Raw genomic sequence first — 15,743 nt, 5'->3', positions numbered from 1 at the left:
GAGCTCTGATACCATTTGTAGGGAATTTAACTGGGTAGAACTCACCCCTAAAAGCTAGCAATTAGAGGGAGGGTGCCCATTCCCTTATAACCCATCCCCATCCACTTCACTTTATCCGATGTGGGACTATTTGCTTTTGAGTCACTTATTCTCACTGGAGCATCCAAAGGCCTATATTGGATACCCGAACCATCTTAAGCAGTGCTCTCTCATCTTCTCCTCAAGTGGTGCCACCCTCACCTTTTACGGATATCTTCATTTTTAATTCGATCTAACCTTGTGTGGCCGAACATCCATCTAAGCACTCGCATCTCCTCTACACTCATCTTATGCACATGCTGCTTCTTGGTGGCCCAACATTCTAAGCCGTACAAGTAAGAAGTTAGTTAGAGCCTAAGATTAAGTCTCAATCAAATCACTAATCGAACTCGTAAATAATGAAGATTAAAATCTATAGACTCCATCAAACACACAAGTTTTAGTAAAAGTCATTTTATTGAAAATAATCCAACGAACATTGTAAGTATAGAGGGTTTTTATCTACTCGATTGGTAGACTTTGATACTGTAAGTAGTGAAATAGGATAAACAGTGAAGTAGGACAAACCAAATAAGAAAAGTATTTAATTAAAAAATAGTAGTCTTGGTCCTTAAAGTTAAACCCTACTAAGTTAATCACTTGTTTAACTCTTCTCTTGCGGAACTCTTAAAGCTACTAGAATTTTTTTTATATCCTTTACACTATCTTATTGTAGGCCTTATATCAACATCTCGGAGCTAGGGCAAGTTAGTTGGAAAGGGTACACCCCCTAAAGGAATGGACAGAATTTTCTGCACCCAAGAAGAGTGGAGCACGAACTATGAGGACCACTAAAATCTCGGTGTTGCTTATTGTGTTGCTCATGGTTTAGAGTAGAATCCTTATATGGATCATGTGCACCTAGTACTTTGGTCCTATGATTCCTTGGTTTTACCAGTCTTAAAATTTAAAAGTTTGCCTTTGAGTCTTGGGTCAAACTAAGTTAAACCAATTTGGACTTTAAAATGCATACAAAATATAAAGGAGATTGAATTTTATGTATTTCTTCTTACATTTTTACAGCTACTTCTATCTAGAATTCCACTTGGCTGGGAATGCAATAATGCAAATCCGAAACATTTACACAGAAGATATTCCAACCCCCAATCCCAACTTTATTATACATATAAAAGGAAAATTACAACGGGAAGATTTACAGAGATTACAAAAAGGAGATAGAAAAGAAAAGAAAACACAAACAGAAAGAAAGCAAAGACAAAAATGTTAATTAAGAGAGTTGTTTCTAGACATACCCTTGCTTATAGCGACGGAAGAGATCTTCGGTCTGTGCATTCTTGAAAGCACTACAACCAATTAAGTAGACCCAGATGAGGACCACGAGAGCCACGATTAGAATAATGTTGGCCCTCCTCCATTCCTTCCTCAGATTCCCCAGTAACCCAGCCTTGCATGAGGTGCACCCATAGCACAGCTGGCTCGGATCGTTGTTCCACGCATAACAGTCCGGGTCCGCACCTGGGTTCACCGGGTTTATCCACACCGTTGGGTTTACATACCCGTACCCGCATGCCGTTGGAGGCTTACAACAACCCGACTGAAAAACCAAGGGGGAAGAAGTGCAAAATTAGTCCAAGGGGTGTTTTTATAAAAAACAAGGGGTGTTCTTTAGCAGCTCCCCAAACCTACGGATGCTAAAAGTTGAGAAAAAGGTTGAGGGAGATTTTTGCAAAAGAAGCCCTCCAATTTGCTTTATTTGCAAAAAAATAAAAAAATAAACAGTGTTTTAGTTTGACAATTTACAAATAGAGTATCATGTTTGAGTGAATTCTGCAAATGGGGTCATGCCATCAATTTATTAACAAAATACTCATGATAGATTTTTTTTTTGTACATAGAAAAAGACCAAAATGTCCTTATATGTGAAGAAAATTACCTCAGCACAAAAAGGCTCGCATAAAGGCCAAAATAACCTTGATGCTAACAACATGTTTTGATTGAAGGAAAATGGTGGCTCCACCTTACATATGGCCTCAGGTGGAGATCATGGCCCCTACCCAATTAAAACCCCCTCCCCCGCGGAAAACATGAGGTAAGATGGTGGGACTCACCCAATGCATCAGTTAGAGTTTTTTGTGCTTCCTGCTCGGGGAAAGTGGGAAGGCAAGGTTGCAGCAATGGCGAGGGTGAGGGCAATGGGTAGCGAGTTAATGTGTTGATGTCATTGGAATGGCTGGGTTAGGGTTACCGAGGGTTACCGAAAGGAAGATGAGATGTGATGTTTGTTCGGACAATGAGGAAGGGTTACTTGCACAGGAAGGAAGAGGAGATTTATTTCGAAAAGGAATGAGGAGATTTCGTAAGTTCAATAATGATGGAAAGTTGGAAACCGAAAACTATTAGAAAGATTTGAGCTATTTTGATGAGAATACACCCACTTACTAACATTGATGTTATAATGATTTTGACTTTTGAGGGTATTTTTGTAAGATGATTTCGGATCGTGACTGTCCCTAAGGACTTTTGAAGCATGCCCGGATCCGATCCGAAAATTTTCGGATCGTATGATTGGGAATCCGAGATATGCCCATGGACCCTCTTGGTATGCTTATATCCCGTTCATTAAAGTTCAGATTCGGATGGTCCGATACCGTCTGGATCCATTGACACCCCTAGATTTGAGCAGGGAAGGAGAAGGGGATTTAAAAAATTCCCCGGTGCGGGGAAGGGGAGGAGAAGGGGATGGAGTTGGCCCCGCCCCGCCCTGCCCTCATTAATGCCATTTTTTTCTTGTATTTTTTTAAGTTTTTTTTTTTTTTTGGAAAACTACTAGAAACCCCTTGGATCGAAACATATTTACAAGATTCTCCCAAAATTTTCAAAATTTCCATTAGTACAGTTTTGTCTCTGAAATCATTTTTTATGTTTTCTTTACCCATAATTCATTGGGCATTGTCCCTCATTATATTAGTATATTACCCTTAGAAATCCCTAAAATCTCTCCATCGAACCATCACTGTAAGGCAACATTAAATTATTCGAAAATCTTCCTCCCCCAAATAAAGGCAACATCTCTCTGATAAGTGATGAGATGTTATATGGTGTGCGCTCGTATAGTACATTATTTTTTCAAAAAGTAATGTTTGGGCTACGCCATAGGATGATCCAAACCGTCCATTTGATAGGCTATAATTTAAAAGTACTTTACAGGCCACATCATAGATATCCAAACCATCCATTTGTTGGGCCACAATGTAAATAGATTGCAGCCCAAAAATCATTTCCATAGGATGATTGCAACCCTCCGATCTATAGAAGGTACCATAATATGCAATTCCTCTATAGATCAGAGGGTTGGGATTATCCTATGGAAATGATTTTTGGGCCACAACCTATTTACGTTGTGGCCCATCAAATGGACAGTTTGGATCATCCTACAATGTGCCCATCAAGTGGAAGGTTTGGATCATCCTATGCCTATGGTAGTATTGTGTGCCCATCAAATGGACGGTTTGGATCTTCCTATGGTGTGGCACGTACAAAACATTTTGGCAAGTGGGATTGGGAATTAGGGATCTGCTAGGGACTATTGATCAATTAAATGAATCTGAGAGCAACCACCTTTGTCCCCAGGTTAATAAAATGAATAAGACAAAATTTTAGCCTGTGTGAGTTGTGTGGCTACTCTCACATGCAACAGCCAAGCCGCAACATGCCTGAAGTGATTGTCCCTAGCAAATCTTTAGTTTTAAACCTAATATTTAACAAAGTAAAGTGACTGTCCCGAAGGATGCAGGGCGGGGAAAGGAAGGGGAGGGGATTCCCCGTGGGGAGGGGAGGGGGATTCCCCATGATCCCCGCAGTGGGGAGGGGAAGGCGAGGGGGAAAATTCCTCGCAGAGAGAAAGGGGTAGGCGACCCCAACATCCGACCCGACCCGCCCGTTGCCAGCCCTAAGACTACTCCTAGTGCAAAATTGCAAATACCCTTTGATTCAAAAGTATTAGTAATTTCCTTGTCGGGTACGTCATTCCCACGTCAGTTTCCACTATTTTCAATGGCACAAGAGTAATTCAGTTAAAAAACAAGGCGATTTGATTAAAGTGAAGAAAAAAGGACAAAACGCACGCTGTGCCTTACCTGCAGAGGAGAAATATCGGCCCGGAAAAACTGGTCCGGAGTAAGAAAATCCCTACTGAGCTTCTCACAAGTATCGGACTCCACAAGACAGTTTCGGATCCTAGCCCAATTCCCCGCCTTTCCAACATAATTTCTCAGCCAAGACGAAAAACCCTCGAGCCGGTATTCTCTATACACTCTTCCAGCCACGGAATAAGAACCGTCCGATCGAGTAACAACAAAAGCAAAGATCAGAAGAGCCAAGAGCAGAACAATGAGAACGGCCATAGAGAAGAGGTAAATTATGAGCAGACCCTGTCGATTCCAAAAGGCTCCGACAAAGCCCGCGAGAGAGACAAGGAGGAGAAGAATTCCGAGGAGAATTACCGGCCACCGGAGAAGATGAACACACTCGTTGTCCTGTTTTCCGGCAAGCCAAATTCCGGCACCGATGATCGGAATCGAGCAGAGTAAGGCGAGGAAATTCACGATCGCGGTTATGCTGTTGCTCACCGCCATGGTTAGTGAAAGTGAGAGAAAGGGGATCTCAATCCGCGTTTAGAAAATAGAAAAGGAAAACAGTTTGGAAACGGGATTCCGTTTGGAAAATAACACGGGAGTGATCTGACTGTTGATTTGAACTTTTCAAGATGTAATTATTCCTTATGAGGTTTTGAGTTCTCTTTTAGTTGACGTGGCTCCAATGAATGGTGCTAGTTTTTTTTTCACAAAACGAATTCCCGTTTTCCTGGCAGATAAAAATAAGAGAGCGGTTGAGATGAGGTCTAGAAGGATTTGGTTTAGGTGGCACGCGGTTATACAGAATTAGTGTGTACCCTATTTGTAGGACACGTGTATGGTGATCGTGTGTTGAGAACCGCATATCGGTTAATCTCAGCTGTCTGTAAGAAGATGGCTAGCATTATGTGCTGCAGCCGCGAGTCTCATTCTTTTTTAGTCTTTTGATTATTTTTCGCCCCCCCCCCCCCCCTCACTGTAGGATAATACACCCCCTGTGTCGATGATTTGGCAAGTCAGACCACCACACAGGCCAACAGTTCACGTTAAAAGGGGGGTGTATTATCCTACAGTGGGGCGAAAAAATCATCTACCCTTCTTAATGGAACAGAGACAATAAATTCCTGGTTCGGTTTGCACTTTTCTCTGAGAAATATGGAAAAGTAAATTTCTGAAAAAAAAAAAAAAAAAAATGATTTACCAAACACCGGAAAACAACTTTCTATTAAAAAATTTTCAAGAAATTTTTTTTCCCTTAAATCCCAACAGCACCTAGGCTAATTGCTAGAATTTTGTTTTCCATTAAATCCCAACATGGAATATGAAAAGTAGCGTATATATGGTCCAACCATGATTCTCATTGTGTATGATTAATAAGAGCAGAGTTTTAAAGGTTTGGTAGAGATTCTAACGAGAGGGAGTTTCATGGGGGTTAATCATAAATTAACATTCATTTCACATCTCTATGTAATTTAGCTTTGATTTCATCATAAGGTCACAATTTGATCGATTGTTCGTCCCCTAGCCGATTGACTCATTGGTACTCTAATAGGATGTTTAGAGACAATCAATTTACTGATTACCCTAATCAGACCGTATGTTTTAGATGATCAACGACAAAATTTAACGGTTTGTTTGATATGAAATGTCTAATTTGAGACTGACAAATTTAATAAAAAATTTAGTTTGCCTCCATGCGAAAGGAAAGTGAACAATAAAAAAAGGGCAGTGATAAATCGACTCCCCATGTGTCTATCTCTCCCTAACCTAGAGGAGAGAGAAAGATACAATGGAGTCGATTTATCAATTTGGGGAGTCGATTTATCACTCTCCTAAAAAAATTAGTTTGCCTCCATGTTCAAGAGGGTACTAGTAAGCATGGTTTTAAATTTCGACGGTGGAGACCGACACCGAAATCACCCAAAACCGAAACGGTCATTTATTTCGGCCAAAATTTAGGAATTTCAGTCGAAATTTCGGTTTTTCCAAAATTTTCCCCAAAAAATCTGTTTTTAATATTAATTTAATATTTCACCGAAATTTCGGTAATTTCGGCCAAAATTTAATATTGAATAAAATAATAATTTCGGGTTTTGTATCAGATTTCGACTGAAATTTCGAAATTTCAAGGTCTGAAACCGGTACCGAAACCGAAATTTTAAACCTTGCTAGTAAGCAACCTGTGACAAATGAAGAGGGGACAATGGACGGGTGTACCGAGTAGAGATATTGAAGTTGAAGAGAGGACCAAAGAAAGGTGCACAAACAACCGATGGAATTTCTTTTAGCAAAAGAAAAAGAAAGGACTTAGACGTTGAGAAATCCACACATGTTTCTCCATGAATGCCTTTTCTCTTCTTTGCTCCCAAATAAATTACCCGACAAATCATCCTTGCAAAACCTTCAAAACTCCCTTTTCGGTAGAACTCTATTCCTCAACTCCTAATCAGAACGCTAAAATCAAACCCTGCTTTGCAAAACGTTAACACCTTACGATGAAAGGTTTCTTAAGAGAAGCCTTTGATAACCTTGTTTTGAAAAAGTGTACTCTAATTAGGTGTCTATTTTGCACATGAAAAAATGAAATTCCACAACATCTATGTATTTAAGGTGGATTAGAATGCCCTAGTTTATAATGATACTACCATTCGTGGGCCATGCATAGCATGAGAAAAGAATTGTGGGCCCCACTTCAACGAAACATGAGGTCAGGTTTAGGTGGAGATGGTGGAACCCATCCATCAAAATATGAGGTGTAAAATGGTGGTCCCCACACTATGAATGGGCTTTGGTGGAAATGGTGGCCCCAACTATGGGTGTAAAATGGTGGCCCTCCATGCACCCATCGAAACATGAGGTGTAAATGCTGAGCACTATGGATGCATGGGTTTGGGTGGAGATAGTGGGCCCCACCCCATTAAAACAGTGTGTAAATGGTGGGCCAAGTTTACCTTTCCATTTAGGCTATTCCCGAAAACTTCCACTACTTTATTTTCCCTCTCTCTTAGCATAAGATAGGATAATAGCAAAAGATGGCGAAGGTGGTGATTCACAAAGGCCATTTTCCCCATGTGTCTTTCTCTCTCCTCTAGGTTAGAGAGAGAAAGAGGAGAGAGATAGACACATGGGGAGTCGATTTATCCATTAGGGGAGTCGATTTATCACTGCCCTATATTTAGTGGGATGATCCGTGCAATGGACGGGTTGTTGAAATATACCCTTCCGATCATGTCAATTTTTCCCTTATGAACTCGTTGAATTCGGTGGGTCAATCGAGCAAGGAGATTTCCTTAGAGATGTAATAGGATGAGTTTCTTCTATTTTAATGATTTTGCTAAAGTCATGATTTTAGTAAGTTTAAGGCCCTGTTCGTATAAGATTATTGCAATTGATTATGAGTCCAAAACCAATTATTGGACTTAATTAGGATTTTACCTATTTTTTAGGAAGTGGGAATTTTTGCCGGGAGTTTTTATAGGTTGTAAGCCATATATCCTGTAATTTTCGGCCTCATGTGTCCCACCCCGGATATGTTGCAGTGCAATAACCTTGGGCCTTGTGTGCCATGAGGAAATGATCACGTCCGTTGCACGTATGGCCCAATTGGGTTCCCCACTTTGATCAGATGATTCTAGTACCTTAATTTTTTTTTATGACATAGGGTATCCCCACCCCGATTTCTTTTTTCCCAAGACTATTCAAGCGTTGGATTTTGTGGGACAAAATCTTATGGATGTGAAGTATTTTCACGATGGCCCAATGGATCAACGATCTTGATTATAAACATCCCATGTGGGACCCACGAATATCTTTGAATTCAATACTGAGTGATCTTCATATTAATCAGACAATGCATAAATTCAATTAATTTGCTATTCTCCCATACATGCATGTATGTATAATTAGAGCTTTTATATGGTGTAAGCTCGTATTGTCCAGTATTTTTCAAAAAAGTATTGTACGGCTTACACCATAGGCTGATCCAAATCGTCCATTTGATGTGCGCCAATGTAAATACGATGTGCCGGAAAAATCATTTCAAAAATATGATCCCATCCCTTCACTCTATAGTGGTTCCAATATATGCAGTTCTTCGATCTATGGAAATGATCTTTGGGCACAACCTATTTATGTTTTGCCCCATCAAATGGACGGTTTGGATCAGCCTATGGTGAAATCCGTACAATACGTTTTGAAAAATAGTAGGGGTTTACACCATATAAAACATTGTGTGAGATAAGTGGGAAGACATTGAAATAAGGACCACTAACGCTCTTTGATTTTGTCTTATAGCTAAAAAATGTTTTGAGAGAAGAAGAATCTCTGAAAACATTTTTATAGGCACCAAAAGTGAAGAGAATTCCGTGTATTTTTTGTGGGAATTTTTTTTTGAAATTTAGAATTGCAATCTAGATGTTACGATCGTAGGGCTCAAAGGCTACGATTTTGGCAACAATTTATGATTGTAAGTAATACCAGCGTAATGCAAGTTGAAGTAGTTTTGGGTATTTGCTGGTTTATGAGAGGAGTATGTATATGTGTTCTGGAGTTAGCAGATGCTGAGCTAAGTTTGGGTAAGTTTCTAGGCCAGAGAGTATGGGAATTCTTTCACTTTTCTCTTCTACAAAAGACAGACAATCAATTTATCCGGACTCCGGAGTATTAAAGCATTCCGGACTCCTCATGGAAGCATCCACACTGCGACCTATTGTTAGTCCGAACTTGGAAAATGGGGTGTCTATAATTATCTTAACCGTTGGCTGATATGTGACCATAGTTAGCAAAACTCCATTTTATTGGCATGGGGTGCCGTTTAAAACTTTTACAACCAATAAAATTCTGTTTTTTTAGGCAAACGTTTTAAACATGTTTAAAATGCGTTTTAAACATCTTAAACACGTTTTTTTGGGGCCAACTATCTAATTTTACCCCCACCATATTTTGTAAATGATAAAATTCTAAACGCATCTTCTTGTGTTTCCCTTTTTTTTTTACTATGGTTTTTTGAACCAGTACCGTATTAAACTCGAATTTTTGCCATCCCGTTTTTTTGGCGGATCACGTTTTGCTAACTATGTCGATTCAAACTTTCTAGGCTTGCATGGGCCTATCTTCTTTAATGGAGACTTACCTGTCCTGACTACCCTTCTGCACTACAAGCAGGTGGCAAGAAAGAAGAGGGAATAGATTTCCCCGTTTAGAAATAAGACATGCATTGTCATCATGCTTATCTTTGAAAAAGCTAAAAATAAATGCCCAAAAATCGTTTCAGAACCAGAAAGATTTCCCTCGATCAGAAAGATACCACCTTCTCTATAAATAACCCGGCCTATCTCTCTTTCTCCCTCTCTCTTTCTCTCTACAATGGGTAGGAGATGTTCCTTGTCATCCTTCTTCATTTCTACCTTTGTCATAACCCCTTTGATCACAACAATAGGGCAGCAAATGCCATGGACCACCATGTTGCCACAAGAGTTGCTGGGGCTTGACCTAGCAGCGAGGCTCCGGGTCGATCAGAATGCCATGACCATGGCCTCAACCGACTACGGTGGGTTCACCCATGTCCTCCCAGCAGCTGTTCTCTACCCATCATCAGTCCAGGACATCATCACCCTCGTAAAATCCTCTTTCTCTTCTTCTCGTCCATTCTCCATCGCCGCAAGGGGTAATGGTCACTCTACTCACGGCCAGGCAATGGCTCACAACGGCGTTGTTATAGAGATGGGATCCTTAAAACATAACCATGAAATCCGAATCAATGTTTCTTCTAGCCCACCCGATTTTTACGCTGATGTGGGTGGAGAGCAGCTCTGGATTGATGTACAAAAGGCCACCCTTAGATATGGGCTTGCACCCGCATCTTGGCCCGACTACTTGTACCTAACCGTTGGTGGTATACTCTCTCATGCTGGAATTGGTGGTCAAACCTTTCGTCATGGACCTCTGATAAGCAATGTCTACGAAATGGATGTTGTAACCGGTATAAATTTCATCCCTTCATCTATAATGCGAGTCTCAAACATTTATTGATCCTTACCGTTCATTTGATAGGCATTACTTTGGATCTCCTATGGCACAAAAATCCCACCATTAACATCGAATAATCTTTTTTTTTTCTTAGTGGATTTACAGTTTTAGTGACATTGAATTCATCCATGTACTGTAACAGGAAAAGGAAAGATTGTGACATGCTCCAAACACCACAAGCCAGAGCTATTCTATGCTGTTCTTGGTGGTTTTGGCCAGTTTGGTATTATCACTAGAGCAAGAATTGCCCTCCAGCCAGCTCCACAAAGGGTAATGAACTGTAAAGAAAGATTAAAAAAGTTAGCTGATTGAGTGTGGATTGTCATTACAAAAATCATGGTTTTAAATTTCGGTTTCGGCTAAAATTTGGTCTTATCCAAAACTGGAATTTTAGCCGAAATCCCTAAATTTCGAGTGAAATTTGTTACTTACGCAAGAAACGGCGGTTTTGTAGGGACGAAATTTCGGCAATTTCGTTTGAAATTCTTTAACCGAATAAAAAATATATTATTTTATCACAAATTTGACCAATGTCCGAAAATTCCGAAATTTCGAATGAAATTTGGTAAATTTCGGGAATTTCGGTTTCGGTACGTTTCGGTTTCGGTCCTCACCGAAATCGGAAATTCGGGACTGAAATTTTGGATTTCGGTCGAAATTTAAAACCGTGACAAAAAAAAAAAATCATTTCTCTTTTGTCAATAAATGCATCTCATTAACCAATAAAAAAAATGCGTCTCATTACATAAGTGCATCTCATATTATTACCCCCCATTAAATATGAACTTAACGATGTAGCTATGCATAAATTCAGCTACATATATATAGATGTTGAATTAATGCATGGAATCGAATGGCAGGTGAAGTGGACCCGTTTGCTGTACACAGACTTTTCGGCTTACACGAGAGATCAGGAATATCTCATATCCTTGAATAATGGGGAAGGATTTGATTATCTGGAAGGGACTATTTTGAGAGATGAGAATGACATAAATAATTGGATATTTTCTAGCTCAAAGAAGGCCAAAGGGAAAATACGTTCTCTTTTAGACAAACATCACTTGATTTATCATTTAGAAGTCGCAAAGTACTATGACAATGTCACAGCACCTATTGTTGATCAGGTATTTGATATTTCTTCAATAGTATTGATATGTACACCCGCCTCTAATTGCTTCCTTTGGGCAGTAGATACACCTTCTCTCTTTATTTAAAACCTATTTAGCTCATTGGGAATTGTAATAACTGATTAAAAGTAATAAAATAAGTATAGGGCTTCCTATAATAATAATAATAATATTAGGGATTTGTTAGGACCATCGTAGAAGGCATTTCACAAATTGTTTGTCGCATGTCAGACCAGCCACAGAGGCTCACTTTTCAGCAGATTTCGTGATCATTCATAAGGTGGCAGGCTCACTTTCAGCAGATCTTGTCATCATTCACGAGGTGGCGGCACACTTTTCAGCATATTTTGTCATCACAGTGGCTCGCTCACTTTTTGTTGGTGGTAATGTCCTTCAGTCAAGGATATGAGAAAGAAGAAGATAAACTTCAAGGTGAGTAATCACTTTTCTTAAGACAATATTCGCCCCCACCAGTTGTGTGCAAAGGAGATCCGCGAATTGCCTCCAAGATTCAGTGAAGCCTTGTAAAATAATTCTACAAATGTTTGATGACACTTTGCACAAACAAAATCAAACCAAAAACACTTTTTTTAGAACTTCAAACCTTAGAGAAACTCACTAAAACTGTTTATGCAGAAAACAGATTTTAGTACACTATTTTATGAATAAAACTATCTTGAAAATACAAGTGAGAGAGAGAGAGGAAAAACTACAGCGATAACTGTTTTTTCTCATTATTTAAAAGACAGGTTTTTGCTTCGTTTATAGAATCCTTGATGTCTTTTCACTAAAAGACACATCTCTTAAAAACATCCATTTGATTGGTTTGAATAATAACCATTTGATCACAACTCTTGGTGATGTAAGTGTCTTGGATCACCCACAAAGTGTCCTTTGTGTTTGAAAAACATCCATGACTCTTGGGAAGCAAAAGACATGAAGAAATGATGAAAAACGGAAGTGAAAAGCCATGTCTATTTTCTCCCAACGGATAGTTTTTCGAACAGCCGTGGTTGACCGAGCTACCGCGGTCGCACGTTGGCATGCGCCTGTCTTTTTTATTTTATTTTTAAGATCCAAAGAACCGCGGTCGACCGGCCTTCCGCGGTCCACCTCCAACACCTCCCTGGAAATCAATTACGTTTCCAGTAATTAAAAACTTGTAAAAACATTTTAATTTTCAAATACTACTTTGCATTTTGAAAATTCTCTAACACTTTTCAGCACATTTTGTCATTATTCAGAAGGGGCACACTCACTTTTTAGCATATTTTGTCATCATTCGCTAGGTGGCTGGTCTGACATTCATCAAACCATCTTTGAAATGCCTTCTGCGAAAGGATTTGCTAGAGACCATCGCAGGCATTTTGCAGTCTGTCGCATGTCAGACCAGCCACAGAGGCTCAATTTTCAGCAAATTTTGTCATCATTCATGAGGTGGCAGGCTCACTTTTCAGCAGATTTTGTCATCATTCACGAGCTGGCAGGCTTCACTTTTCAGCAGATTTATCATCATTCTCGAGGTGGCAGGCTTTATTTTTAGTAGATTTTGTCATCATTCCCGAGGTGGCAGGCTCACTTTTCAGCGGATTTTGTCATCATTCATGAGGTGGTTGGTCTGACATGCGACATACCATATGTGAAATGATATTTTTACCCTCTTTTCCAGCATTTCCACTCTTTTGTTTGTCTCTTTCTTAAAATGACTTTATTTGAGGTGGTTGGTCTGACATGCGACATACCATATGTGAAATGATATTTTTACCCTCTTTTCCAACATTTCCACTCTTTTGTTTGTCTCTTTCTTAAAATGACTTTATTTGAAGGAAAAGCCAAACAAAAGAGGGTGGAAGTGCAGCTATTTGCAATAAAAAAAAAAAAAACAAAATGGGGGTGGCAAAGGGCGTCTCTATTGGTCAAATCCCATTTGAGATGGCATAGAAAATTTGCAAGGGATTTGACCAATGGGGGCACCCTTTGCCCCTTCATTTGCAAGGGCGCCTGTGAATCTAGCATACCCCCGTAAATGTATGTGTGTGTATATGCAAGATATATTATTATTATTATTAGGGATTTGCTAGGTAATTTTGCAAAATGCCATTCGACGACTCACTTATTCAGGTCAGCACAACCCCCTAAGAGCAGATTTTCTCTTATTCATTTGTTTTTCATCTCAGGTGGCTGTGCTCTCCTTAAAAAGTGAGCAGCCGAATGGCATTTTGTGAAATTGCTTAGCAAATCCATTATTACTGTTGTTATTATTATTATTATTATTATTTGAATATGATTATTTAGTAGTACATTTTCAGAAGTTTACGATTGAACTATTAGGAGCCATTAAGAAAAACTGTAAAAGGGGATGATAATCAAAACACTAGTTTTGATACGGTATCGCTTTCTCTATTTCAAACCTTTCCTTAGTGTAATTTTCATTATATTCTTTAGTTGTAATGCCTTAATATTTGTAAGGATAATTTGCATTAGACTACCCAGTAAATAAAATTGGAAGGTATTGAAGAGTCATTTGAGTAAAATTTTAGCAATTTTACAGGAAGTTGAGTTGCTGCTCGAAGAATTAAGCTTCATTCCTGGGTTTGCTTTCACGGACGACGTCTCGTATGTAGGTTTCCTCAATCGAGTACACAATGGAGAGCTAAAGCTTCGCCGCAAGGGCCTTTGGGATGTTCCCCATCCATGGATGAATATCTTTATACCCAAATCTAGAATTTCAGACTTTAATGAAGTAGTTTTCAAGAAAATCCTCAAGGGAAACTTGACGATGCGACCAATTCTCTTCTACCCCTTGAACCGAAACAAGTAAGTTTATACGACTTAATATACCTAATAATGGAGAAGTCATCAGAAAACTCTAAGGAGCTTTTCGTTTCAGATTGTGAGCTCCCCATCCGATTGTGAGCTTTTCGTTTCAACTTGTAAATTTTGAGCCAATAATCGGATGGGGAGCTCACAACTGGCTGCCACAATCTGAAACGAAAAGGGCTTAAGGCTGCGTCTGGATTGTTGGAATCAGGAATCGAAATTGGCATCCGATTTTGATTATCCTATAAACGGAATGGAAAAAATTAAAATAAAAGTTAATTCAGTAAAATTCTAATAAACATTGCATACCGATAGGGGTGGAATTTAAGGGTGCAACTCGAGTCAAATTTTCTAATTCAGGTTGAGCTTTTACCATAAAATTGGTTGGGTTCGGATTGATTCAAATTCATTTTTTAGCAATAGCTCAACCCAACATGACCCAAGTTGCACCCCAAACAAAATTAGAATACCACTTCTTCGGGCCAAAATTTAATTTCGGCACATTAGCCTTTTAATTCTGCCCCAACGTCAATTCTGTCCGTATTTTGTTCTTTTTTTTTAACCAAACGCCAAAAACGTGTAGAACCACCTATTCATATACCCTTTTAGGTAGGTAAGTTGGATTGAACCTGTGACCACAAGGTTGAGATACAAAGCCTCGACCATTGAGCTACATGCCTATTCTGATACTTGATTCCAGCAATCCCAAGGCACCATGAGGGCTTATAGGGATTACGTCTAAAAACTATTTGCATATAATTTTAATTGCAACTGGTTTTGTAGTTAAATACTACTATTTGCAAGCTAATATTTAAAGAAGATATAGTTAATGGCTTAAGAAGATACAAAAATACCAATTTTTGTGGTATTTTATATAATCAGGGGCCATAAATTTTAAGAAATATGTATTGCAGGTGGGATGACAGGATGTCGGCCGTTACCGCCGACGAAGATGTTTTCTACAAGATAGGATTCTTGAGATCAGCTATGAACGATTGGGAGTACCTTGAGGATCAAAATAAAGAGATAGTTAGCTTTTGTTTTAATGCTGGGATCAAGGCTAAGCAGCATTTTCCTCCTTACAAAACCAACACAGAGTGGAAAGATCATTTTGGACCAAAATGGAACAAATTTCTAGAGAGGAAAAAGAGGTTTGATCCAAAAGGACTCTTGTCTCCAGGGCCGAAGATTTTCACTCCCATGCTTTTGCAAGGAAGTAATTAACTAAACTCTACCATACAATGAGATTAGTAAATATAGAGAAAGAATATAAAGGAGTGGCATAGAAATATGCGTTTGAAATGAATGATGCATGAACTTAACTATTTTAAGTAAGCTATGGAATGTTTCGATGATTTCACTGGTAGTAATTAAGGGACCATTAGGGGCAAATTTATCAGCTCGCTATGTATAGAGTGTGCATTGTCAATTTCACAAAATTAATTTTGTGGCCCCTCGATCTTTTCCAGGCTAGAAGTGTCACGACATATGAATGAAATGAATAAGACAAATTCAGCTATTAGGTGGCTATCCTCTCTTGAAACAGAGGGGCCCGAAGAGCCAGTGTGCAAACTTGCCTAGACAATCCCATATAAAA

At 39.2% G+C, this 15,743-nt stretch overlaps 2 protein-coding genes across 2 annotated transcripts; one reads left to right on the top strand and one right to left on the bottom strand.

The window, feature by feature from the left end:
* Nucleotides 1-1,170: 1,170 nt before the first annotated feature.
* On the bottom strand, nucleotides 1,171-4,789 carry LOC143858737 (tetraspanin-2-like). Its single transcript, XM_077369452.1, has 2 exons — nucleotides 4,176-4,789; nucleotides 1,171-1,633 (listed from the first exon to the last, which is right to left on the bottom strand). The coding sequence occupies exons 1-2, from the start codon at nucleotides 4,671-4,673 to the stop codon at nucleotides 1,322-1,324; spliced, it is 810 nt and encodes a 269-aa protein (XP_077225567.1). The 5' UTR covers nucleotides 4,674-4,789; the 3' UTR covers nucleotides 1,171-1,321.
* Nucleotides 4,790-9,425: 4,636 nt separating this feature from the next.
* Nucleotides 9,426-15,471, top strand: LOC143858675 (cytokinin dehydrogenase 5-like). The gene is made up of 5 exons (XM_077369383.1): nucleotides 9,426-10,152; nucleotides 10,342-10,469; nucleotides 11,060-11,323; nucleotides 13,878-14,143; nucleotides 15,061-15,471. The coding sequence occupies exons 1-5, from the start codon at nucleotides 9,537-9,539 to the stop codon at nucleotides 15,368-15,370; spliced, it is 1,584 nt and encodes a 527-aa protein (XP_077225498.1). The 5' UTR covers nucleotides 9,426-9,536; the 3' UTR covers nucleotides 15,371-15,471.
* The last annotated feature ends 272 nt before the right edge of the window (nucleotides 15,472-15,743 follow it).

The sequence above is a fragment of the Tasmannia lanceolata genome, unplaced genomic scaffold (assembly GCF_043159265.1).
Source record: "Tasmannia lanceolata isolate RefF3 unplaced genomic scaffold, GAP_Taslan_0.1 ptg000026l, whole genome shotgun sequence".
In the NCBI taxonomy this organism is placed as follows: Eukaryota; Viridiplantae; Streptophyta; class Magnoliopsida; order Canellales; family Winteraceae; genus Tasmannia; species Tasmannia lanceolata.
Note: the sequence above shows the minus strand (reverse complement) of the source record. Positions and strands in the feature narration are given on the sequence as shown.

Excerpts from the sequence above, each read along its gene's own strand:
- LOC143858737 (XM_077369452.1), bottom strand. The coding sequence starts at position 4,673 with ATGGCGGTGAGCAACAGCATAACCGCGATCGTGAATTTCCTCGCCTTA. Across the intron at positions 1,634-4,175 it reads CCGATATTTCTCCTCTGCAG|TCGGGTTGTTGTAAGCCTCC; the intron begins GTAAGGCACAGC and ends TTGGTTTTTCAG.
- LOC143858675 (XM_077369383.1), top strand. The coding sequence starts at position 9,537 with ATGGGTAGGAGATGTTCCTTGTCATCCTTCTTCATTTCTACCTTTGTC. Across the intron at positions 10,470-11,059 it reads TCCAGCCAGCTCCACAAAGG|GTGAAGTGGACCCGTTTGCT; the intron begins GTAATGAACTGT and ends ATCGAATGGCAG. Across the intron at positions 14,144-15,060 it reads TACCCCTTGAACCGAAACAA|GTGGGATGACAGGATGTCGG; the intron begins GTAAGTTTATAC and ends TATGTATTGCAG.